Here is a 26,402-nt window from a genome sequence, read left to right as displayed (position 1 = left end):
TCACGTGTCTGTGGTTGGCACTTAACAGATACAACAGACTGGTTTGTTAGACCAGTTATGTATTATGTGTTCTCCTGCCACCTGCGGTGGCGCTGTCACAGCAGATAAATGGTTGGGTTTGTTCTCTTGATTGGGTTTTTGTTCTTTGTTCTGTACTCTCCGGAACCACCTTTTTAAATAAAGTAGCCTCATGTTTGAATCTCTGGGTTCTGAGCTCTAATTGTGTCTAGGTAAAAAGGTACCGACACAACAAGTGGCGACGAGGATCGGATGAATCTGCGTTGTGGGAACTTTCTTGTTTTCGACTACAAAACACTCGGAACAGAGACGGGTGCAGTGAGTAAACAGAAATTAAAATTTGAAACGTGAGATGGCTACTATATTCGGAAACATTGGTGATTTTGATGAAAATGTGGAGTAATGGAGCGCTTATACGGAATGTTTTGACTATTTTGTTTTGGCGAATGCGGTGGCAAACGATAAGGTCGTGCCTACCTTTTTGAGTATACTGGGAGCAAAGACATTTAATTTACTGCGAAGCCTTGTACAGCCAGTTAAGCCAGGAACTAAAACCTATAAACAACTAGTGGAAATTCTTGGAGCACATTTTTCACCGAAACCTCTGGTTATTGCTGAGAGATTTCGATTTCACAAACGGAATCAAGAGGAGGGGGAAACAGTGACTATGTTTGTTGCTGCTTTAAAAAGGTTGTCGGAACACTGCGAGTTCAAGGCGGTGCTGAATGACACCATTAGAGACAGACTTGTGTGTGGTCTGCAAAGTGCAGCCACACAGAAGCGCCTTCTTACTGAGGACAACCTTACTCTTGAAAAGGCCATTGAAGTTAGTGTCTCCATGGAGATGGCGGAAAAGGAGGCTCACCAGTTTAGTTCAACAGGGAAAGTTCACAAGGTGTCGTCTGAGCCTAAAGGTGCGCGGAACGGCACATGTTACCGTTGTGGGAAAACGGGCCACCACGCTAATGACTGCTGGTGTACGGAGCTGGAATGCCGAAATTGTGGCAAAAAGGGTCACATTGAACGTGCCTGTAGAGGTAAAAAAAAGAACAGACAGCTGGGAAGCATGAAAGCAAAATGTCTGTATTTGGACAAGAGAAGAAAGAGTGTTCATTCAGTGCTGCATGATGGAACAAGCAAAACAGAGGGGAGCGACATCGAGGAAGAGGTGCACACACTGACGGTTGCAGGTGGTCCAAATGGCTACTGGGTGTCACCACTGGTGGAGGGACAATCAGTGCGGATGGAGGTGGACACAGGCGCGGCTGTGTCCCTTGTTTGACACTGTCTACAACAAAATGCTAAAGCCACCTTACCCTTCAGCCAACAAACATTGTGCTAAAGACGTATACCGGCGAACCTGTGGCCATGAGAGGCGCCATTGAGGTGACTGTTCAATTGAACGGACAGACTGCGAAATTGCCACTATATGTGGTAAAGGGAAATTACCCATCTCTACTGGGACGTGCGTGGCTAGAGAAAATCGCGCTGGACTGGCCTGCAGTCCGCATGATGTCAAAAGGGGAGTCAGGTCCGACTCCAGTTTTAAACAAACATGCAGACTCTTCAATGGTGCACTTGGGAGCATGAAAAAGATCGGCGTGAGACTGAACATTAAACCTGACAGCAAGCCGAAGCTTCACAAGGCCCGACCTGTACCCTATGCAATTAGGCCAAAAGTTGAGGCTAACTTGGAGGCCTTAGTCGAGAATGGAGTCCTGGAGCCTGTGAGCGTGAGCAAATGGGCCACACTCCTTGTTCCTGTCCTGAAAAAGGATGGATCTATTCGAATCTGCGGGGATTTTAAAGTGACTATTAACCCGGTGTTGTCTGCGGAACAGTACCCTCTTCCCCCTCATTGGTGATTTTTTTACAGGCCTGGCCGGAGGGCAAAAGTTCAGCAAAATAGACTTATGCCAGGCTTATCTACAAATGCATGTCGATGACAAACCGAAGAAGGTGCTGACAATTGTGACACACAAGGGGCTATACAGGTACTGCTGCCTTCCGTTTGGAATTACGTCAGCCCCTGCTCTATTCCAAAGGGCAATGGATCAGATTTGAGTGGACTGCCAGGAGTCCAGTGCTACCTGGACGACATCCTTGTCGCTGGGACAAATGAGGATCATCTTCTGAACTTGGATGCGACACTACAGCGACTGAAAGAGTACGGACTCCGAGTTCGTAAGGACAAATGTGAATTCTTTCAGTCTTCAGTTGAGTACCTGGGGCATGTGATTGATGCTACTGGCCTGCATAAGGCGCCGTCAAAGGTCAAGGCGATCGTGGAGGCCCCAGAATATGAGCCAGTTACGTTCATTCCTGGGGCTACTTAACTACTATGGAAAGTTTATTCCAGACTTGGCAACATTGCTGAAGCCGCTACATTAGTTGCTATGTCAAGGCAAAACATGGAAATGGACTGAACGATGCAACAAAGCTTTCGTCCAAGCAAAGAAAGCATTGCTGAAGTCTGAGGTCCTGACACACTTCGACCCAGAGCTACCCGTGCAGCTAACATGTGATGCATCACCATATGGTGTAGGAGCAGTCATATCCCACATCCTGCCTTCTGGTGAAGAGAAACCTATCTGCTTCGCATCACGCACCTTGAACAAGGCCGAGAGTAACTATGCGTAGATTGAGCGCGAGGCCTTGGGAATCGTTTTTGGAATTCGAAAATTTCTCCAGTACCTGTTTGGGAGAAGGTTCACACTCCTGACAGACCACCATCCATTGACTTCAATCTTCGGGCCCCACACCGGAATTCCATCTCTCGCTGCAAGCAGGATGCAAAGGTGGGCTTTACTGTTGTCAGGACACACATACGACATCAAATATCGCAAATCAGACTTGCACGGCAACGCAGACGGTCTCTCGAGGCTGCCCTTGCCTGTTACTCCCCCAGAGCCTCGTCAGATAGACATCTTCTACTTTAGACAAGTGGAGGGAGCACCTGTCACTGCAGTTCAGGTGCGAAGTTACACCCGCAACGATCCAGTCCTGTCTGAGGTAATGGACGATGTCATTCGAGGGAGAGCTATAGGAGATTCTCCTAGTTTGAAACCTTACATTTCAAAAAGAAATGAGCTCTCCGTCCAGGTAGGTTGTCTTCTCCGGGGACGCCATGTCATCATTCTGCCAACTCTGAGGGAACCTGTACTGCAACAACTTCATACAGGCCACAGTGGGATGGTTCGGATGAAGGAAATGGCAAGAAGCTACTTCTGGTGGCCAGGTCTCGATGGAAATATTGAGGAGAAAGCCAAAACATGTTCCCCATGTCAAAGGGTCTGGAATGTTCCACAGCTGGCAACCCTACACCCCTGGGATTGGCCTGAAGTGTGGCAGCGAGTACATGTGGACTTCGCCGGTCCTTTCGAGAGAAGATGTTTATGGTGGTTGTGGACGCTCGTAGCAAGTGGCCGGAGGTCGCTGTGATGATGTCTAGCATGGCAGAGAAAACAATTAAGAAACTTGGTGAGATGTTCAGCCGTTATGGCTCACCGGAACAACTCGTAAGTGACAACGGTCTACAATTTGTATCACAGGAGTTTGCAACCTTCCTGCATGTGAATGGTGTCCAACAAATCAGGTCTGCGCCCTATCGTCCCTCTACTAACGGCCAGGCAGAAAGGTTCGTGCAAACTTTGAAGCACGCCTTGAAGGCATCGCAAGGTCAGGGCTCAATCCACCAACGTCTGAACAGCTTCCTGTTGTCCTACAGAAACGAGCCGCATGCCACAACCAAAACTTCCTCCGCTTCGCTCATGGTGAAGAGGCAGTTGCGGACAAGTTTTGATTTACTCAAACCTCCAAGGGCAGAACAGATTGTCCATTGTCAACAACAAGCTCAAGTTGAAAAGAGAGAGAAAAGAGCCAAGGGGAAGACGGTTTCATCCGGGAGAGCACGTCCTAGCTCGAAACTACAACACTGGACCGAAATGGGTTCCTGTTACGGTGATCGCGCAGACGGGCCCTGTGTCTTACATGGTTGAGAGTGCTGAGGACATCGTCTGGAGAAGACACACTGATCAACTGTTGCTAGGAGAGACAGTCACAGTGGCTCCAACGGCTGGTTGAGTTGAACTGTTTCCGGATGATACCGCAAACCAGCATCCTTTGCCTCCGTGCTCTTCTCCAACACAGGAAGTCAAAGAGGCTGTTCCACCTGTGCAAACTCCTGACTTTCGACTGACGCAGGCACCTTCTCTATCTAGGCCTGTGTCAATGCCTACTGCTGTGGAAGCCAGCGATGACCGCCGGTATCCTGAGAGAGCGGCGGCCTCCAAGACGCTTGGATCTGTAGGCTTAGTGACTTACCCACAAGACTGGGGCAGAATAAACCCCAGGGTAAAGTCAGGGTTTGAGGCAGTCTACCTCTATCCTTGGTTAGTTGAGTGCATTGAAAGTAACTTGCCTGTTGAGGAATAATGTGGACATTTCATCTAAGAGGGGAGGAATATGTTATATATTGTGTTCTCCTCCCACCTGCGGTGGCGCTGTCACAGCAGATAAATGGTTGGGTTTGTTCTCTTGGTTGGGTTTTTGTTCTTTTGTTCTGTACTCTCCGGAACCTCCTTTTTGAATAAAGTAGCCTCATGTTTGAATCTCTGGGTTCTGAGCTCTACTTGTGTCTAGGTAGAAAGGTACAGAAACAACAGTATCAAATGATGAATTGGCAATAAATGCCAGCGATGTGCACATTCTGAGCATGAGTTTAAAAAAAAATAAAATAATAATATTTACTTGTATGATAGCGTAACCCAGGGATGTAACAATGTGTCCCCTTGGCAGACAAACTAGACATTTTGTTTTTCGCATGTACCATCACGTGTGCTTTTTCAATCTCTCAGGTAGACTGTTTGCACCCAAGTGTAATGAGGCCAGAACAAATCATAAAGTTGTTCTATTTCTCATTTACTGAGAAAGGCTAATTAATTGCTGATTGATTTTTGTCTGAGGAAACTCATTAGCATTTTACACAACTTTTGTCTTGTGTGAATACACTAAAGCAACATTCCCAATCTTTTCTGTGGAGAAATGGTCAAAAATGCCAAAATGTAATGTTCCAATTTATCCATAGCTGTCCTATTCTCTGTCACTCAACGATATCTTCTATTCCCCTTGAACCCCACTGGCTACTTATTCCCAAACTTCGTTTCTTAAAAAGAATTTCTCATCGCCTTGCCCCACTCTGCAACCTCCTTCAACTGTGTTTGCGATTGCATCCCCTGCCCTTCTGACTCTGGCCTTCTAAGTGGTCCTCCTCCCTTCATTCATTGGTGGCACAAGTTTCAGGCATCATACCCCAAAACTCTGCCACATCTCTCCGCTTTCAAAAGTCTCCTCAAAGCCTTTGGTCACCTCCCTTAATTGCCATCCCAAACCCTTAGTCATGGTCGGATTTTTCGGCCCTCCTTATTAAAGTTGCTATATATTTGCATGTCACTGCAGAGGACATATTTTGGGAATATGCTTTTTTTAATGGGAGCTGGTGATGTCCTTTCCAATTGGCATTACATTTTCTAAGTTTTTTCAGTTTAAAAACTGAATTAAATTGTAGCAAGCAATTTTCCTTGGTGCACTGATTCGTGTTTGTGCATTTGAGCCTTTGAAAAAGTTAATTAAAAACGGCCTTAATTGTAGCAATGAAGACTTTATCTATCTATCTATATGTGTCCTTCTATCTGTCCTTCTGTCCGGCTATGCGCTCGAAAGTTATACGGCGTACCTACGCGCGCGTTGCCTCCGAAGAAAGCTTACGCTTCCGGGACGCTCGTAAGCGTATTTACTTTTCGGTCGGACGAAAATTGTTCGCGCCTTATGCCAAAAACCTTAAATTAAACTCATTATCTGCTAGCATTGATTTGACTGACGTCAAGGTTCGACCAATCCTGTGCCGTCACGATTGACCAATCCTACAGTACGGTCCCCTGATGGTTGGCCAATCGGTGTGTGTGTGTGTGGGCGGGACTAATCGTTTTCATCTTGGGGATGTGGCAGCCATTGTTTCACTGCCATGACTTCAGCTTCCAGCTCAAACTACTTTGAAAGTTAGTATCTCTTATAAAACGTTTTTGGTAAATCTTATGTTATTTTTAAAAGTACTTTCACTTTCATCTTTCAAGGTATTAAAAGGTAGAAATGTTGCCCGGCAGCCGATTCACAAAGGGACACAGACAGGGCCCGAAAGCCTGGCACTCGATTTAAACCGCCCGGCCCAAACAGCCCTGGCAAAGCCGGGCTCCCCCAGCCCAAAACAGCCCTGGCAAAGCCGGGCTCCCCCAGCTAGTCTGATATAATTATACAGTTTAAACATTGGCCATGCACTATATCATGTCTCTGCAAAGAATAGCTTATCCTCACTTAACCCTCTTTCTGCTGGGAGAAGAGCTGGTCTTTTGTTTACAAGTCATTCAGCTGTCTTTAACCAAACTTCTGACTCGTTAACCAGTGGTTTTCAGATGGCAGCTAGTATAAAGCCCATTTATCCTGCAGTGAGGTACTTACTTGCACAGGATCCCCAATCCAGGGTGAGGCATTCTCTTACCTGACGAAGTCTTAGGTGGTGAGTGACCTTAAATGATGGACAGCCTTTAGGCCTGCATCCTTGACTAACCAATTAAGAGGTGTTTACTTGTGTCGCCAGATTGTGCATCTTGAACTTTCCAGATTATTCTAATAGATCTGCCCCGCAGACTTGGCTCAGTTTGTTAAATGATTGCCGCTAATGATAAACCCACTATATCGATTGTAGAGATGTTTACTAACCAGGAGTTTGGCAAGTTGCTGGTCAGAACAAAATGAAGTGCTCTGTGCGAAGCTGTGTATGAATAACATGTTAAATTTACAGTCAAAATACCTAGCAAGTTACAAATTGGTCTGAGCAGGTAGACTTAACTACATGAAGGGTACATGTCATACATAAAAAGAACAAGAGAACTGTTTGAGTGGTTATTCAATGGCTCATTTGTCATTAAGAGTGCTTTTGTTGTTTTCGTATTTAATATCATACTTTCATATTGCACTTAAAAGTTGGATTCAAGAAGCTTGGCACTTCTGACCTGGCTCCTCTTGCTAACTGGTCAAAGTAAACACTGAAGTGCGTATGGAGTGCGTTACAAGGCCCGAAGTTGAAGCAGGGAATGGAGCTGGGTGGATTGTGCATTATCTGACAGTTCCTGGCAACCAAGTCTAGGGCCCAAGATGATGTTGGAACTGAAGCTGGGTTGTAGAGGTGTTCCTGGGGTGAGACTGGAACAAAGGCTGGTGATAATGGGGTTAGCTCTGCATTATATTTAGGAGCTTTACATTACATTATTGTTTTTTACAAGCTACTGCTAGGAATTGCCATTCCGAGTTGAGGGACGGGGTGGTGGTGGTTGGTGTTGGTTGTTTTGGTCCGTCCTTTTTCTATTGGAGACGACAGGGCGTAAAATAAGTCCTGGATGGCCCATGAATGGCTAGTCTTGCTGTCGATTATAACTTGTATATTGGGCACCCACTTCGTCTCAAAATGTGGAAATCATTCATCTTGGAAAGGAGGAGTCCTAATTGCTCCTGCGCCTGTTGGCACCAGCCGTAAAATTTTCCACTGTAATTGATGTGCAGTAGGTGGGCAATTAGCCCAATTTTTCAATTTCAACGAGGACTTGACTTAAGTCACAGCGGATCATCTGTCTGTTCGGAAATTGACATCGCATGTTCGGGATTTAGCGCACGCGGAAATCCCAAACTTGTGGACAATTTCAAAGACGGTATGAAAGTGTATTCTTGAGAGTATGCCGTCGTACTGGCTGCAAATTCAGGGCCATTATCTTTAGTTATGAACCTGGCCTGTCCCATTTTAAGTTTGTTAAAAATTTCAAAGCTTCACTTGATATAACAAGTGAAACTCGGTTATGTGAGCTTGCACATTCCTCACTCCCACCTAGTATGATTTTCTTATCTTCCAAAAGTGGCCTGACGAAGACTTTTGCAACGAGGCGAATTAGAAACAAACAACCTGAATTATTTTACAAATAATGTGAATGAATAGAGTAATAATTAGTGAGTATTAACTTATTTTGTAATGTTCCTTTTAGTGAAGAAAATAGAGCACGTCGCACAGTCGCTGATAGCAGAAGACAGTCTTCTCACTTCTCTTAGGTCGACTTCCTTAGCCTATCTCAAAGACTGTCTGCAGACTGTGTTTCTTCTTGGCTGTACAGGAAGGCAAAAACTTGACTCTCTCCAGCTCTCTGTCCAGGGTTTGGCTGGTTGAAGTGCCAATCAAACTGGCTACCACCCTCTAGAAGTGAGTTTTTGCCAGCTAGCGGTTAACTCCTGTTGCAATCGCATGCATGCAGACTGACCATGTGTATATGTACTGCAATTTGTTAACATGTCTATTATCTGAAACTGATGAGGATGACCGTCTTGATGTCTCTCCCAACTCCTTTCAGGAGCGTTTGTTAATGTACCTCATCCTTCTTTGTCCCTGTGGCAACACCTTTTTTACACCCACAATTTAAAAAAAAAAAAAAAAATGATGGTGGACCTTTTTGAAATTAATCTTCAGAATTCTGAATCCAACGTCCTAACAAAAATATATTTTAGCTCAAACCAACAATTCCTTCTGGGCAAGGTAGTCGCAAGTTCCAAAAAAGATGTAAACAATAGTTTAATTAATCTGAGAATCCAGGCTTGTTAATGATCGGTCTATAAATTTAAGGTGCCAGAATGAAATGCCTGTCCACTTTTTTTTTAAACAATTGATTTGCATACACAACATGTTCATGTGTGGTTTGTAGTGGGCATGTTCGACGGAAGACTTATTTTGTTAGGTGTACAAATAACATCAAAATAGTAACGTGAAATTTCTATTAGTTAGACTGTGTATATTGTCCATGAGATTGAAGAGATGCTGCTGAACTGAGTGGTAAACACTATTGCAATTAAACTCAGACTTCAGTTAAACAAATTGTAGTGATCTTATTGGAGGGTTACTTAATTTACTTTTGATTTTCTGCATTCTGAGGGTCCAAGTAAGACTGTCTTAGTAATAACAGGAGCTTGCAGTGGTTATTGTATTTGCATTACTGTTGATAGTCAGTTACATACATGGGTGTGACTGAAACCACAGCCAGATATCAGACTGGAGAATGTGATCTGGAGATTAAATGCAATAAAGGTCATGTTTTTGCTATGTAATTATGGAGCTGTTTTTACAACTCAAGTTATTTTAGGCATTATTTTTGAAATTAAGATTAACTCCTTAAACCAGTATCTATGATTCCTCCCCCAAAATACTGTGGTGATATTTTATTTGTGTAGCAGTTCTTGAATCCCAATTTAGAGAATATAAAGCAAAAAAAAAACTGGTGTTTAAAAAATAAAAAAAATAGTTGAGTTGTTCACTGAGGCCAACTGGAAAGAAATGGCTTTGACTTCTACAGGTCCGTGATCTCTTCTGCATTTTCTGAACTACCCCCAAAGGTCCAGTTTTATTTAGGATTTTGTTATCAGAGTCAAAAGCATTACTGGGACCAATATTGATTTAGCGCATTTAATTGCTGGCTAGTATCGATTCGCCGTTGACCTCCTTGACATTGGCAATTGGTTTTCTAACAATGTGGTGCCAAGGATCATCACCACAAACTGTTTGCTTGGATCCAGATGTTCTGAAAAGTGCTTGAAATGCACAGCAGCTCAGTTAACATCTGTAAAAAGAAAGACAAGCTGGCAGTTTGGGTGTACCCCTTCCTCAACTCTGAGGAAGTGCATACATCTGAAACTTTAACTTGTCTTTTCTCTTCAGATGTGCAAATATCTACTGTGTATTTCCAGCATTTTCAGTTTTATTTCCATTTTTTTTGAAACTGTACTGAAAAATAGCCCAGCTGTCGTGGGTTTTTAATTACTGTATCTCAAAATCGGATCATGTTCCTGCAGCCATGCACTCTACCTGAAGTCTTGTAGATGGTGGTTGGCAAAAGGCCCATGTATTAAGGACTACTCTGACGATTTGGATTATTATTGGTGATGCAATTTGTGCCCTATGTTTTCAGCACTTTCTGATGAGGTGCTGCTAGCTTTCCCATCCGGTTCTAGTCAAGTTATTTTTCTTCACACGGATGACGTGTGTCATTTAGCATGGTCTCAAACTCTTGTGTCCATCTTATTGTCTCCTCTTCCATCCTTTTATCTTTTTCTTTTCAAACCTTTTATCCTTTCTTTTTCACCTTGAATATCAGCAAGTTTTATTTCTGTCTGAGAGAAATGAAGTCCTCCTACACTTTTGCATACATAGTGAAAAGTACAAATCCAGGTCAGTCGTCATTGTTACTCCTGCTCTGTGTAACATGCACACAATTATCAGCAGCAGCGTTCATGTGATGTGTTGTATTTTGTGTGTTTTATTGCGGACAATTTTAAATGTTAAAGTTTACTTTTCTGATTTTTGTCTTGGAGCAGAAAAGCTAGTGTAGGAAGTATGTTCTTTCACTGTCATGTACTGTGCTCCACCTGAACTGCTTAAGTGTCAAACATATTACTGTATGTCATTGTAATGGATATCGGCAATTGTTTTATTTTGATGTTAGTGAGGTGATTGGGGTTGCTGTTGGCTGCATGAGACCCAGTGTAAACCTGCTAAGGCTGGCATCCAGGAAGACTTGGTCTTCATCTTCCAGAGGCTGTCCTCCAATTGTTACTTTAAGTATTAAAAATTACAAACATTTCAAGGATGTACCTCCTGTGGATGAACCTGGAATTTTGTATTTGGGGCCAGCTCACATCCCAACATGCAAGCACCTGATCTGAGAGTGGTTGGTGCCAGCTGATGGAAAAATTTCATTATTTAAAAAAAAAAATTAAACTGGAGTCAAATTTATTTGACTATTAACTTAGTTTGTTGAAATCTGTCCAAGTGTTGACCATAATCAGCTCATCTGCTGAGAGGGAGTGTGAAGGCTGCACAATTAAAGAAAGAATACTTCTGCTTGTTCCTCTTTCTCTAATGAGCTTTATAAATTCACATTCCATTGGATGCACTTTTAGTCCCATCATCAGCAATCCAAGGTTAATAAGCATGTGACGCCATAAATACAATATATCTATATTAATCTGAGCACTCGGTCAACAGAATTTGAGTGCCAACACTTCAAATTGCATAACATGGAAGTGATTTTTTTGGGGTGCAAACATGGGAGAGAGAGAAAAAAAAATTGAAACTACAGGCCAATTAGCTTGACCTCAGTTGGTAGGAAAATGCTGGAATCCATTATCAAAGAAGTGCTTATGGCATTTAGGAAATCATAATGTGGTTCAGCAGAGTCAACATGGTTTTATGTCAGGGAAATTGTGCTTAACATTCATTAGAGTCTTTTGAGGATGTAACTAGCAGGGTAGATAAAGGGGAACCAGTGTATATGTCGTATATTTGGATATTCGCAAAGGTGCCACATAAAAGGTTGTTATGCAAGATAAGGGCTCATGGGGTTCGGGGTAATGCATTAGCATGAATAGCAGATTGGTTAAAGTACAGAAAACAGAGAATAGGGATAAATGTGTAATTTTCAGGATGGCACACTAACTAGTGGGGTGCTGCAAGGATCAATGCTTGGGCCTCGGCTACTTACAATTTATATTAATGACTTAATTGAAGGGACAGAGTGCAATGTATCCAAGTTTGCCGGCGATACAAAACTAGTTGGGAAAGTAAGCTGTGTGAGGAGGACACAAAGAGCCTGCAAAGGAATATAGACAGGTTAATTGAGTGGGCAGTAAGGTGGCAGGTGGAGTATAATATAGGGAAATGTGAGGTTATTCACTTTGGTAGGAAGAATAGAAAAACAATATTTTTTAAAAGGTGAGAAAATATTATGTTGGTGTTCAGAGAGATTTAGGTCGTCTCGTACAGGAAAGACAGAACATTAGTGTGCAGGTACAGCAAGCAATTAGGAAGGCAAATGGCATGTTGGCCTTTATTGCAAGGGTTTGGAGCACAAGAGTAAGGAAGTCTTGCTACAATTGTACAGGGCTTTGGTGAGACCACACCTGGAGTACTGTGCACAGTTTTGGTCTCCTTATCTAAGGAAGGATATACTTGCCTTGGAGGCGGTGCAACAAAGGTTCACTAGATTGATTCCTTGGCTGAGTGGGTTGTCCTGAGGACAGATTGGGCCTACACACTCTGGAGTTTAGAAGAATGAGATGATCTCATTGAAACATGGATGTCTGAGAGGGATTGACAGGGTAGATACTGAGAGGTTGTTTCCCCTGGCTGGAGAGTCACGAACTAGTGGGCATAGACTCAGGATAAGTGGGCAGCCATTTAAGACTGAGATGAGGAGGAATTTCTTCACTCAAGATTGTGAATCTTTGGAATTCTCTACCTCAAAGGGCTGTGGCTGCTGTATCATTGAGTATGTACAAAGTTGAAATAGATAGATTTTTGGACTCTAGGGGAATCGAGGGATATGGGGATCGGGTGGGAAAGTGGAGCTGAGGCCAAAGATCAGCCATGATCTTATTGAATGGTGGAGCAGGCTCGATGCCCCATATTTCCTGCTCTTAATTCTTGTTATTTTTAGAAGATCAATATATCCATTTGATTTTGGTCATACGGCATAATATATGTTTAAAATATGATACATTTTCACCATTTAAATTAAAAAAAACAAAAACAAACTATACAACTAAATGTTTGATTTAACAACGAGGACTTGATCATCATAAATTGGTATCAAGGCCAATTTAAGGCTCGTTTTCCCTGAAGATTTAGTGTGTCACATAATGGGGTGGGGACGGGGCAAAGGAAAATTTTCCATCTGTAATGCTCCTTTGTGCTGTTCCTTGATTTAATGAAGGGTCTTCTACTGTACAAAAACTTAGTGTAGTTTAGCCCTGTGTTGTCTTATGGATAGGTGCCTCACTGTTGCATCTATATGCTACCATTTATTTTTGATCATGAATGATGCACTCTTCAAAATCACTTTATTAAATGATATTTCTGTTTTTCTGGTTAAAGTCAATATCCTCTTTAACAAATGCTGTTATCATCTCTAGGCAAGATTAAACGTGTGACAAACATTTCAGGTTTGTCTTGTGCATTGTACTTCCTGTTTTTCCTTTACCTAAATGCTGATGCTTGCTGATTACGGATGCTGTTATAAAAAGTGTCAAAACTAAAATGCTTTCAAAATCATTGTGATGTTTTATTTGTTTGCAGATGGAAAAAAATCCATGTATCTATACCTTGACTTGCATAAAAGTAATGAGTTTTTTTTTTGTATATAGTCATTCCTACATAGAAATCATCAGAATGATGGAGACAAGTCAGAAAAGCAAATCACTCAAGAACATCTCAAGGTATAACCTTAGTAAACATTAAAATATATCTGTAGTATTTCTTAAAAATAATCCATTGCATTGTTGGACTTTGGGGTCCTGTGAGAGATCATTTAACAGTGGACCATGCTCTTCGTTGAATATTTCTAACTTAATGTGCGTTTTAAAAATCCTGTACGCAGATTTAAAGCAAAACTCCGCTTGTGTTTGTTCAGTTTGCAGTGGTAATGATGGCCAAACTGTCAGCATTCACCGTCATTTCCCCTCTAAAACTGACCACAACTTCAGGATTTAGCGCATGTGTACATAAATGCGGAAATCCTGAAATTGCGGTGAGTCATTCCCTGCTCGGCCACAAGTTGCACTGTAGAACTCCCCAAAGCCGGCAATCGGTTGAAATCACATACTGTATAAGGATGGATACTTCCTCTTTTACGATGGAATATCGCAGTTTAAAAAAAGCCTTAAAACTTTGGCCTAGAAATTCGGTGGGGCGCCAAGCTCGCCTGGGCGCCGGAATTACCGCTGCAAACGGAGCCGTTGCGCCCGCCGGAAATTCAGTTTGAGCGCCCCAAGAGGGACGCGGGGCGTTGAAACTGAATATCGCAGTGCAACGTGCTGCAGCGCCACACGCTGCAGCACTGCAGGCCTTCCTCCCCTTCTTAAGGGGGAGGGGCCTGCACCAGCGTGATGACCGATTGAGTGCCGGTAAAAGAGCCTGGCACCGAGAAGTGCCGGGCACTCTGGACACAGCTGGCACTGCCCGGGGGGGGCGGGGAGGAGAATCAGGAAGCTGGGGACGGAGGTGCTGGCAGGCGGCCACCGAAAAAAATGGCTGCCCCGCACGCCACCTTAATTTGCGCCACTACCACCACAGGTAGGCCCCGTGAACCGGGCGCGATTTGCGACCGTCGTTAGAGGTGGGCGCGACCAAATATCAGGGCGGTAGCGGGGCGCTGCGCACACCGATGATGTCATCGGTGGTGGCGCAGCGCTACAGGTTAACGCCGCCATTAGCACCCCGCTAAATATCGCTGGAGGCGTGGCCAGTGGCGCTAAAGCCACTGCGTGCCCTCTTTAGGCGCCACCTGGTGGTGCAGCCCACCAAATTTCTAGGCCTTTAAGTCTTGTTGAAAGAGGAGTAACTGGGTTTTTAAACTGTACTGACTGCTGAACAATTCTGGCCCTGAGAAACTAATTTTATATTTATGGAATATCAACTTTTTCCATGAATATGATTAAGAATTACAAGTCTTGAATTTTTTTCCAGTTTATTTGGTATTTCAGCATCTACCATAATCATGTGTATGCCCTAATCTCTCTTTCGCTCTATGTAAAATTAATAAAGTAAATTTGAATCTGTGCATTTTACTTCCTGGTTTGCTGTCTGAGAATTCTTCAGCGTGATTGGCTGCTTAGCGAGCTTAATGACATCACTATTGCTAGACGCTTAGGATTTATTTAATTTGGGGCCAGATTTAAACCAAGATCGGGACAACTGAAACTGACACCAGAGATCACTTGATCTTTGTGGGCAGCTTTTTTCGCGGTTGGCGGCGAACACGGTTGCCTCACTGCTAACCGCAAATTCCAGGCCAATAATTTTTTTGCTCTTCTCCTTTCTCCGTTTGTTAATTGAACGATTTGGCAGGCAATGTGTGTCTAGTCCTCTGCCTATAATGCTCTTGTGCATGGTATTTGACACTTTTTTTGGCGCTCATATTTTTGTTTCCCTCTTCTCTCCCTGTAGAAAAGTTTTCACTGGCATTTTCTGGAACAGTTGATGTAAAGGCCTTGTATGTATGTCAGAAATGTGGTTATGAGCCATACATTACTGCACTGTTGCATGTTCTCCTAGCAACAGCAGCTGGAGTAATGTCCTACTTTGATTGTGAATGAGTTTACTTCTGCTTTATTTAGAAAATGAAAGGCACAACTCCAGCAAAAAAGACCTAGATTTGCTTCTTATTTCCTATTTGTCAAAATCAAACATCTGTAGTCTCATAACTCACCTTAATTTTGTAGGTTGAAAACCCACCTGAGATGTATATAATTCAGCATTATCAAGGTTACACCCAGCATGTTTTATTTTTGTTTCCTATGCAAAATGGGGTTTCTAATCATAATCCACCCTGATTTCTAGATTAGATTAGAAGAACCTTTTTTGTTCATCTTTTGCTCATGAATTCACCAGAGAGCACTTTTATATATATATTTTTTTTAAAAAGTATAAGTTTGTATCCTGAAAATGACTCTGCTCTCTTTTTTCAGATTTTGTTTTCTAACATTGAAGAGATACTTGATGTGCATATGCTGTTCTTGGCAGCTCTTGAGTGCCGTTTACAGCCAGAGCCACAACCTCAGCATGAACTTGGAAATATCTTCCTTCAGTTTGTGAGTAGAAGTAGTTTGTTCTTTACTCCTTGCTCTTTTCCTAATCTCATTTCCTGTCACTTGACTTTAGCCTTTTAAATTTGGCAGCCTTTGGGGGTTTAACCTTTTCCTTGCCACTAATTTAGATTCCTCATGGCCACCTGCAAATCTGAGTCTGCAAATGCTGGTCTTTGGAGGGGGGGCGGCGGGGGAGAAACTGAAAGGCTGTCCTATCAATTCAACATCTGTGTTTGTGCAACATCTTAAATTTTTAATGCATCGAAATTCATAACTACTGTCCCAACTGTTCAGAGAAAAATAACACTTTTTCATTGTGAAAATGAACTAGTAAAATCTTGACTTTTACCTTGTAGGCAGTCAGTCGGGCACCAGCAGCCCTCGGGAACCTTGCTATTCAACCAACATTCACCAGTGTGGCTTTCGGCAAGGATTCCTGTTAATGGTAATTTTTTTCCCCCCCAGCTTAGGGACACCTCAGTTAGTTCTGGTATCCCTCCCCTCCCCAAATGCTGTCTTAGCTGAGATCAGTTAACTCAACGCACATCAAAAGTTGAACCTGGGACCATCTTTGGTCTGTATATATCGGGTGTTTTTCCCCCGGTGAAATAATATCATCCCTATTGAGAATAGTTAACAGATTTGGCCACGAGGATAGTGGGCTGCATCCCCGTGTTAAATCGAGGCCCATCTGCTCTCTTGGGTGGACGCAAAAGATCCACTCCTGGAATCCTGACCAACATTTATCTCTCCTCCAATACCATCAAAACAGATTGTTTGCTCATTTATCTCATTGTTGTTTGCGGGACCTTGCTTTGCACAAATTGGCTGCTGTGTTTCCTACATTGCAGTGATTACACTTCACGTACTTTATCAGCTGTAAAGCGCTTTGGAGCATCCTGATGTTCTGAAAGACTTTTTAAATGCAAGCTTTTCTTATTCCTCTAAATGGGGCTTTGGAATGTAAACTGAAGATTTTACGATTAATCACTTCACCAAGCACATGCCCTGCCCGCTCCCCAGTCCAAGTAAATGGTTTGAATTCACGCATCATTAGGGACGGAAGAATACATTTGCATATATGTAGCGCATTTCATGTCCTCGGGCTGTTCAAAAGCATTTCACAGCCAATGAATTACTTTTGAAATGTTGACACTGTTGTAAAGTCAACAAATATATGGATGCCTATTTGCATACTGCAATGAGATGAATGATCCGATAATCCGGATTTAGTGATGTTGGTTGACTGACAAAAATTGGGCAGTGGTACTGGGAAGACTCCATTGCTCTTTGTCAACCTGTGCTGTGGGATCTTTTAAGCCCACTTGACAAGGCAGATGGTGTTTCAGTTTAACATTTCATCTGGAATATGGCATCTCCAACGTAGCACTGCACTGGATTGTCAGCATAATTTATGTGCTCAAGTCCCTCGAGTGGGACTTGAACCCATAGTCTTCTGACTCCAAGGTTACCAGTCAAGGGTGGTTACCTATTAGCCATGAGTTTGATCATCATGCTCAGACTTGTCATGGTGTGAAGGTCATAGACATGATTGTCATCAGGCAATATTATTTCCCTTGGGCTGAAACAGCAGTCTTTATCAAGGTATGTAAATAATTTGAGTCTGAGATAAGACACGTAAAATTAAGCTGTTTTTTTCTTGTCCAACCCCAGGCCGTGCATGTTATTTAGCAATTGACTAGCTTCCCAGTAGCCTATGTGATACTGTCCCATAGACCCACAAAGAATCTTAGTGATGTATTATATTAACTTCACTCATTGACCAGCATCATCACTTGTTCTGCATTAGGAATCCTTTCCAATACTTCTGCTTAAATTACAATTTTTATTAAGATGTTCTGCTCTTTCTAAGTACTTCCGTAAGCTGTGTGCCTCCAGTCCGTTGACCTGATACTTGTATGCTCGGGGACCTGAACAAATGAAATAGACTTTAGAATTGATCACAGTTACCTAGTGGGTGTGTCCACTTGTTTATAGTCATGGAGTATCCATATCATGGTGACTAAATCAGAAATCTGTAGTAGATATTGACGTAATAAAACTCACTACGTACTTGGTTTGAGCATAAAGCAAGGCTTTAATCAACTTGTTTCAGAACATGGAAGTCTAGTTGTATTTCACTAGCTCCTTGTCTTACAAAATGTCCCTGGAAAGCTGGGGCCCACGCCCGAGTATTTATACTCCTTGGACGGCGCCACCAGCTGGCCGTCCAGCATTATTTCATAAGTAGTTTCTTGATGAGATTTATAACAGATATTCTAAGTACGAGAGCTGCAATGGTAAAAATTGTTTTTCAAAACAATCTTAACCATAAGTGTGAGGAACACACTTTGGTTCATGTACATTTTTGTTGTACTTGGTTTGCATCATTTCTTAGTTCCCAACCTCACCCCCATTTTAAACTGCTGGAATAATAGTATATATTATAACTATTTGTCAAGGACTAAATTTAACACATTGGTACTTACAAATGTATTTTAAAATTAGTGGGTCATAAGGGAGTGTTCACCTATCCCTGCAATTTTGTGGGGCGACTGCATACCAGGATTGTTAATATTCTTCCAGTATTTACAGTCCTATTGAGTCACAGAGTAGGATATTTTATAATTAAAATATTTTTGAAGTATCTGTTTATAGACTGTACTTGCCTATAATTTGTAACTTCAAAACCCCCCTGGAGCGAGGTAAAATGCACTTCACAAAGAAAACCAGAATTAAAACTGTAATGTACTTGCGATAATAGTCCTGATAATGAAAAATTGAAGCAGTTTCAGTCCTCTTTTACTGCACTTGTATAAATGAATAGTTCGTAGCAAGCTGCTGAAGATGACATTTATTTAATTCCAGAGTAAAATCTACAAATCTGTTTCTTGTGCTATGCAGCTATCCTCAGTCATGGAAATAAATTCAGTTAATAGCTTTGTCATGTATCCTCTCCAATTGCGTTACACTTCACCATATCTGCTAAATTTCTTAGATTGTATGGAGAGGGAATTATTGGAATGTAATTAATTGCGAGATTAGAGAAAGCACATGTCGTCTCCTTCTAGGTCACCTAGGAGATGTCTGTTTATGAACTCTAAGTAAAAATGTATGTATAATGCATTAGTTGGACAAATCCAAAGTGAATTCTATTTATAGAAAGTTTGTTTGATTACATTATCTTTTCCTTGGATAATGAGGCAATCTTCCATGAAATTGTTGTGCAAAAATTTAGATTTGAGATTTTGAAGGCTCACTAGTGGCACTACCTACTCTAGATCTAAGGTGGGGCAACCCAGTGCTAGAAGATGATTTTATTTCGACTGAGCTTACTTCAGCCAATTTTTAATACAAAGTTGTTTACATTGTTTCATTGTACACAGGAAACCTTTCTTTCTGGGACAACTTTGATATTAGCGTTGTTTGAGTATTTAGAATGTACCTGTTTGTTTCATTTTTAGTATTCCTTCAGTGAGAATTTCCAAACATATCTGAAAACTGTTTGTGCTTGTATTATTCAATTCACTTAGTTTGGTAAAGAAACAGTTTAATTCACAAATTCGTAGATGGAGGTGCTCTGCTTTCAGACAATTCATTTAAATAGCGTGGATGTTGGATAAGGTATGAATGGAAAGTCATGTGACTTCAGATTACCCCACTATCTTCCTTTTGACTAAATAGGTTCACAGATTTTCAGTGAAGTTTGAAGTAAAGGTCATTTTTTTAAACTGATGATACAGACTCATTCTTGCTATTGTATTTTGGGTCTATCCCATTAACAACATCGCAGAATTTGACTCAAACTCAGACCCCTGTAAAGAAACCACTGGCACCCCATTGTATGCAAAATGTGTATTTTGCATGACAAATAGGACTCGAGTCGAACTTGATTTCCATGACACTTTTGATGGATAAACTCTTAATCAAGCAGTCTACAGAAGAAATTAACTTTTTCTGTAGACTCCAAAGAAGCAGTATGAGTAATATTTACAACATACAAGTTCTTTCGGTTTGAGTTAAATTCAACATGAACAGGAGTGGAGGCAAAATAATTTTCATGAAATTCTACTGTAAGTGGGTTGTGAGCTAGCAAATGCAGATGGTGCTTTACGGTATAATTGAAATCTGATCCTTGTCAATGTGTCCAAGAATTTCATGGCATAGATATTAAGTTAAGATCACAAATTCTGTTGTGTAACTGGAAAGCTGCACTTGCCCGTGATGATTGATTTTCAGGACTCGTGCGACGCTATGTTTAATGGATTTTTTTCTCGCTTCCCCATTTCACTTACTGTCTTTCTGTATCTGCTCTGACCAGAAGGAAGGAGTGGTAAATTAGTTCCCAGGTCTTGGCCAATAACACTCTACAGCTGTCCCGTACGAAATAAGCCAAAGTGACTTGGAGTGACTGGCCTCCACACTGTGCCGTCCAAAGGTGGTATCGTGAGATCATTAGAAGCAGGCTGTGTGGGAAACTGTATTGAACTGTGCGGTGCAGTAGGTTGGAGCTGTTGCATGTTGGATCACACTGTGACCTTCTGCACGCCAATAATTTAACTGCTCTCTTCATCCATGATCTTTATAAAGAAACTAACCACAGCTAATGTATGGACATATGCTTGTGTGACATACATAAAATAGAAATTTTATTATGGGCTGACGAGGTAATGTATGAATCATAAAATCATGTGGCACAGTAGGAGGTCATTCGGCCCATTGTGCCTGTGCCAGTTGCCTTGGTATGAAATGGGGGTGCGGGTGGGGAAAGTCCGTTAATCCTCAACCTGGAACACGACCCTCAACAACCGCTCCATAATGCTTTTCTTTCTAAAGAATCCTATTTTACCATGCATAGCCCAATCTGTCTTTCTCCAGCAGCACACACTCCAACTACAAGCTAAAATTAAGCCAACTTTGAATTGTTGCATGTATATCATTTCTGTAATCCCAATGTGATCCCTGTGTTTGTGATTGTAGAAAGACCGGTTTTGTGTCTATCAAGAATATTGTAGCAACCACGAAAAAGCTTGGAGACTTTTAATGGAATTGAACAAAATACCTGAAGTGCGGGCAATGCTTCTGGTAAGCTGCATGGTCACTCCTAGCATTCACATAGTCGTATATTTGTTGAATAGTATCTGTACAATTGGTTAAAATTGGACTACCGAATACTGTTGCCCTTCCTTAGTAAGGCACCGCTATAACTATGCCTTTGAATCTCAGGTAGTCAGCAGAAAAACTAAATTGGTCAGTAAAAAATTAATTAATATGCTGATTTTTAATTTCATGGGACCTTGGTTAAATGTACAAAATATCTAAGAATTTTGTTCTTCCAATATATCATATCCAGGCAATAATATATAGTGAGTATGTAGTGAATCTTAACTGGAGGCAAATCAAGATATTTATAACTAATAAAATTTGTATACAAGAGATGACTTTATGCTTGTAATTTGGTTCAAGTGCTTTCAAATGAAGGTTATTTTGAGTGAAAATTGTTTAACTGCTGAGTTGTTAAATTGGATACTTGAAACCGAAATTGGAGAAGAGTTCGAATATAAAAATTCCAAATGGCAGATTCGTATTCCGGGCACAGTCCCTGCTTGTCTCTAAGATTCACATAATCATCCTAGGAATCAGTTGTTCAGAAGTATCTGCTTGTTTAAAATTGCTTGTGTGTCCTAACAGTTTAACTTTCATTTAGAACTGCATGGTATTGGGAGGAATGAAGACTACAGATATTCCATTGGAAGGTTATTTGTTAACTCCAATACAGCGAATCTGCAAATATCCTCTTCTACTTAAGGTAAATAACTGTGGAATCAAAATCATTAATACATTGTGAATCCTCTGTGGTTTCACACAGGATTAAGTATGAAACTGGGACAGATCTTCCTTCCTCCAGTTTCAAATGGCTGGATTCCCACAAGAAAATAGAATTCATAATTTTAATGTTGTGAAGTGGTTTTTATTTGTTATTTAAAACCTTATTTTGGACTTGAGAAATTTCAGTTACTGGGAAGAAAATAACACTTTAAAAAAAAAAAAAAAGCACGATTCAGTTACTTCATTAACACAATGTGATAATTAAATGTTTACATTTGATTTTCCATTATAATACAGGAAACTTTGGTTTACCCGGAGGTTATATGTCCAGAATACTCGATCTAATGGCAAAAATCAGGAGCCGTTTTTTTTAGTTCTCGTTGCTTTTTTTTTCCCCAGTCAGGCACTGCAAGGTCTGTAGCTATAGCAACAGCTTCAGCTAGAGATGCTTGCAGCTGTTTTGAAGCTGTTGCTGAGCAACAGGGTTTGTTGATTCACACGGAGCTTTTCAGTTCCGTATGTTTCAACATTAACGCTGGTATGTCCGGCACTTTTGATGGTACGGCACCAGCTCGGTCCCATCAGTGCCGGATATCAGAAAGTTTCCTGTATGTTGACAGGACAAGTGTTTAAGGAAGTAATATTTGTGGACAAGAATGGTAATCAATGTTAGATCCGTGTATCTTAATGTTGTGTCCTTCAATAATCAGACAAAAGACTGCAGGGAACGATCAACAGGTGTTTACTGCATGAGGGTTACTCTAGAACTAACTATACAGATCACTACGCAGGGTTTATATACAGGTGTGGTCACTGCCGGTACTACAGTATACAGGAGCTGTAAAAAGTAGTTCTCCCCTTAAAGGTACATAGATTACAATTCCTCCCCTTTTAGATTAACAGTACCATAACACTCATTTAACAATTAAATATCAAACTAATTACAATTAACACTTTTAACATGCAACATTAGCTGAAAATAGTCTATTTATAAATTCAGTCTTTGGGGAGGCTTCCTGATCCTTTCTGGATAGTGCCTTTCCCGAGTGCCTTGCTCTTGGTGTGGAGGCGATTCTGGCCCCCTGTCGTCGGTTGGTGGTCAGCCAGCATGGTGAACTTCTGCCCGTGCAGATAGTGATTGAACTTTTTCACTCCCCACACTAGGCTGAGGGCCTCCCTGTCAATCTGGGCGTAGTTACGCTCGGCTGAGGTTAGTGACCGAGACGCAAAGGCTGCTGGCCTCTCTGAGCCATCCGGGAATTTGTGCGACAGCACCGCTCCAATGCCATAGGGTGATGCATCACACGCCAACCGAATTGGTAGTTGTAAAGTCTGTGGGTTGTGCAGTTAATTACGACACAGACTTCAGGAGTAACATACAACAGGACTTTACTATTCGAAGGTCAGGGCGAATCTGCCCTATAAATCATGCCACAGCACTTCTATACCGGTGTGGTCACCGTCGGTATTACCGTATACAGAAGCCAAACAAGTGCCACACCTAAAATAGTTCTCTTAAAGGTGAATGGTTACATACAATAGTCTCTTAAAGGTAGACGGTTACATACACTACAATCCTCCCTTTTTAGCTTACAACATACGTATTCCCCATTAAACATAACATATATTCAACTTCATGTAAAACAATTTACAGATATAGTCTCTGCGGAAAACAGTTCACAGGTTCAGTCTCTGTGGGAACAGTTCACAGATTCAGTCTCTGGTCTTGACTCGGTCCGAACAACATCTCTGTGGTGTAGCCGGTTCACATTGCTAGAGTGACTCATCCAATAGTCTTTCCCTTGACGTAACAGCTTGAACTTCCGTCCTGCTGAACCAGCAGTGCTGACTTTTACAAACCGCTGGACTGCCTTAGTAATTTTTCCCTACTTTCCCATTAGAAGTGATAATGATTTAGATGGTTATCATCTTCGGCTTCGTCTTTTCCTTTTTTGCTTCTTGGAGACTCTCGGGGCTCCCTTCTCAGCTGCCAGCTGTAGCGCCACCATCTCCCTATGTTCCTTAGACTTTAAGTGCTTCATCCTGATTTCTGCACTTTGGGAGTTTTCATCACAAGCTGGGCAGACCAAGTCCTCGTAATATTCCGTGTCACTCAACAGGTCATGGTAATATTCGGTGTCATCCTGAGCTAGTCTAGCGAGAGGGCCTGCTACTTCTTCCTTACCCAACTGGACGTTAGCCGACTGTTGTTCCCTCCCTAGACATCTTTCCTGAAGGGACTTCTTCATGCGTTCATAGTCATCCTGCTCTTCCTGGGTTTCCTGCAAATCCTTCGCTAAGGACCTCATTTGTGATTTCAATACTTCCCCTTCCATCGGGGATTGATCGGGCTATTCAATCCTTCTACTGGAGCAGCTGTTTCAACATTCTGTTGTTCACATAGACGTGATTCAGCGTACTTTTGGCATCCCAGTAAAATCTGTGTTGCAACCTCAGCTATTTCCATAACTTTTGAGAGCTCCGAACTCCTTCCCTTTGAAGATTGAAGCTCGTGTTCAGATTGTTCCCATTGCAGAGTCTTGTCCCTCAGCATATGAAGGAGTTGGCTGACCGTTAACTCTTCCACGGGAACACTGTGGATCAGAGTCTTCTCCATTTCATCCACCTTTTCCTCCAATGCTTTCACCTTCTTTTCCTCTTGTACTTTGGCTTTCAGCGCTCGGAGAAGTTGCGCCTTGATGCTCTCTAGCTCATGTTCAGGGGCCATTCTTACAGTCTCTGTGTTTCTTACAGTTTCCTTTTCTTCCACTGAAAGGATTCCCAGTTGAATCTGTTCTTCAAGTTGTTGAACCTCGGTCATTGCTGCCTCCTATTTGTCTTGGGTTTCCTTCAATATTTTTATGAGTTCTTGGACATCTTGTCTTTCATGTTCTGCCATGTCTTTCACCTCTAATTTCTCATCTATGGATGGAACTTCTACCGATGAGTCTGTCTTGGCCTTGAGCTCATCAAGAATTTCCTGCAGCCTTTGGACTTCTTGCTCATGTTCAACCTTTAGTTGCTCATCTGCTTCTACTGAAACTAGCTTTTCGGAGGTTGCCGAGTTAACCCCCTCCAGAATTATAGCCTGGGCCTGTTCATACTGTTCTTTCAACTTCTCACACTCTGCTTGTAAGGAGTCATAGAGAAGAACTGGAATAAAATCCTGGCTTCCTGAAGATTCCTCTTCATTTGCTTCTTTCGCAATTTTCTGTTGGAGTTCAGCCAAGGCTGCTATGCTATCTGCCTCTCGAAGTCTCACTGCCATCAAATCTTCTTTATTCTTGCAGTCTATCTCAGCCATTTTCCCTTTACTTTCATTTAACTGAGTGAGTAGTCCCTTATTCTGGGCTGAGAGATATTGCACCTTCTCCTGTAGACCATTGCACTCCTTCTCTGCTCGACATAGCTGGTTACTGCTGATTTGGTTCTGTGTTTCAAGTTCCAACATCCTTTGCTTAGCTTCTTTCAGTTTCACCCCTATAAGCTCCTCTTGCAACATGGCCACATTATTCTCATCAGGTAAAGAAGCATTTCTCTTTTCTATGTCCAAGATTTTTTTCTGCATCTCTTTAAGTGCACATTGCGATTCAGCTTCTCTTAACCTTGCCTGCACTAGCTCCGTCTCCAATTGCAGGACAAAATCCTCAGTGTAGCGTGGTTTGCCTTTATGCTGTATCTCTAGATCATGCAAATATTCTAACTCCTGAACATCATAAGGGAGATGTGATCGGTAATTGGTCACGATGGCTCTATGGTCGCTCTCTGCTTGAGCCAGCAGGTTCTGTTGTCTTTCCAGACTCTCCCATTCGGTGTCATAGAACTTTTTCATTGTTTTCATCTCTTGTACGAGACGGTAACTCAATTGTTCTAATTGTTGTCGTACTTTGAGATAACGTTGAGTTCGAGCCCGGTGTTCCTCCGTAATGCATATGTCTGTAACTTGAACAGACTCAGAATTCTCTGTCTTTATACACGCCATCGTTTTTCCAACCTGAGTCAGTGAGTTCATGTTAACCTTGTCTTTCATACTTGGGCTGGACTTATCGTCTTCCGGCTCAGAGTCTGAGCTGCTTGTCTGCACCGAGTCCTCACTCGTCATTGCTTGTAGGTAGTGCCATTCCATGTCTATTTTCTTGATCCACTCCCGTCCTAGAAGTGGTGGACCTCCCTCAGGTAGTACGTATAAGTTCATTCTTGGGTGTTCTTTACCCCTATCTCTCACCTTGACTCTTATCTTTCCCATGGGGTATACTTTATGCCCCGTGTATGTCTGCAATACGAACTTGGTATCTCTTAAGAGTATGTGTGAGAATAGCCGATGGTAATCCCCTCGATTTATGACTGATACAGCTGATCCAGTGTCCAACTCCATTTTCACTTGGACTCCAGCTATTTTTAGCATGACCCAGATAGTTTGTAGGTCAGCTTCCTTACTCACATTATGAATTCTCAGACTACCCAGCTCCTGGCCGTTTGGGTCTGAGTCTGAATTCTGTTCGTCTGAACTCTTCTCAGCCACCTTGTGTACCTTGTTGTACTTTTCCTGTGATGGCTTCCTTTGGTTGTTGGTCTTCTTCCCTGACCGGCATACCTTAGCGATGTGACCCAGTTTGCCACATTTCCTACATTCCTGGTTCTTAAACCAGCATTGGTTCTGATCGTGTGTTGTCTTCCCACAGCGATAGCATTTTGTTATACTCGAGGTAATTTGGTCCACACCGAGTGCCGCTGCATTTCCGCAGTTCCTTTTGCTGCGGCTTCGTGCGATGCTGCTATAAGGACAGCCCTGTCAAGTGTAAGGTCGTTCTCTTCGAGTAGTTGCTTTT

At 42.1% G+C, this 26,402-nt stretch overlaps 1 protein-coding gene across 1 annotated transcript in view; it reads left to right on the top strand.

Moving 5' to 3' along the window:
* The window catches only part of prex1 (phosphatidylinositol-3,4,5-trisphosphate-dependent Rac exchange factor 1), a 242,446-nt gene that overhangs the window by 68,013 nt on the left and 148,031 nt on the right, over positions 1-26,402 (top strand). The window contains exons 2-5 of the mRNA XM_086005396.1: positions 13,303-13,374; positions 15,625-15,747; positions 20,725-20,829; positions 21,452-21,553. Coding sequence (XP_085861522.1) covers positions 13,303-13,374; positions 15,625-15,747; positions 20,725-20,829; positions 21,452-21,553 — 402 coding nt within the window. The remainder of the gene's footprint in view (positions 1-13,302; positions 13,375-15,624; positions 15,748-20,724; positions 20,830-21,451; positions 21,554-26,402) is intronic.

Source organism: Somniosus microcephalus, chromosome 13 (genome assembly GCF_052327205.1).
Source record: "Somniosus microcephalus isolate GS21.2 chromosome 13, FLI_Smic_1.0, whole genome shotgun sequence".
In the NCBI taxonomy this organism is placed as follows: Eukaryota; Metazoa; Chordata; class Chondrichthyes; order Squaliformes; family Somniosidae; genus Somniosus; species Somniosus microcephalus.
Note: the sequence above shows the minus strand (reverse complement) of the source record. Positions and strands in the feature narration are given on the sequence as shown.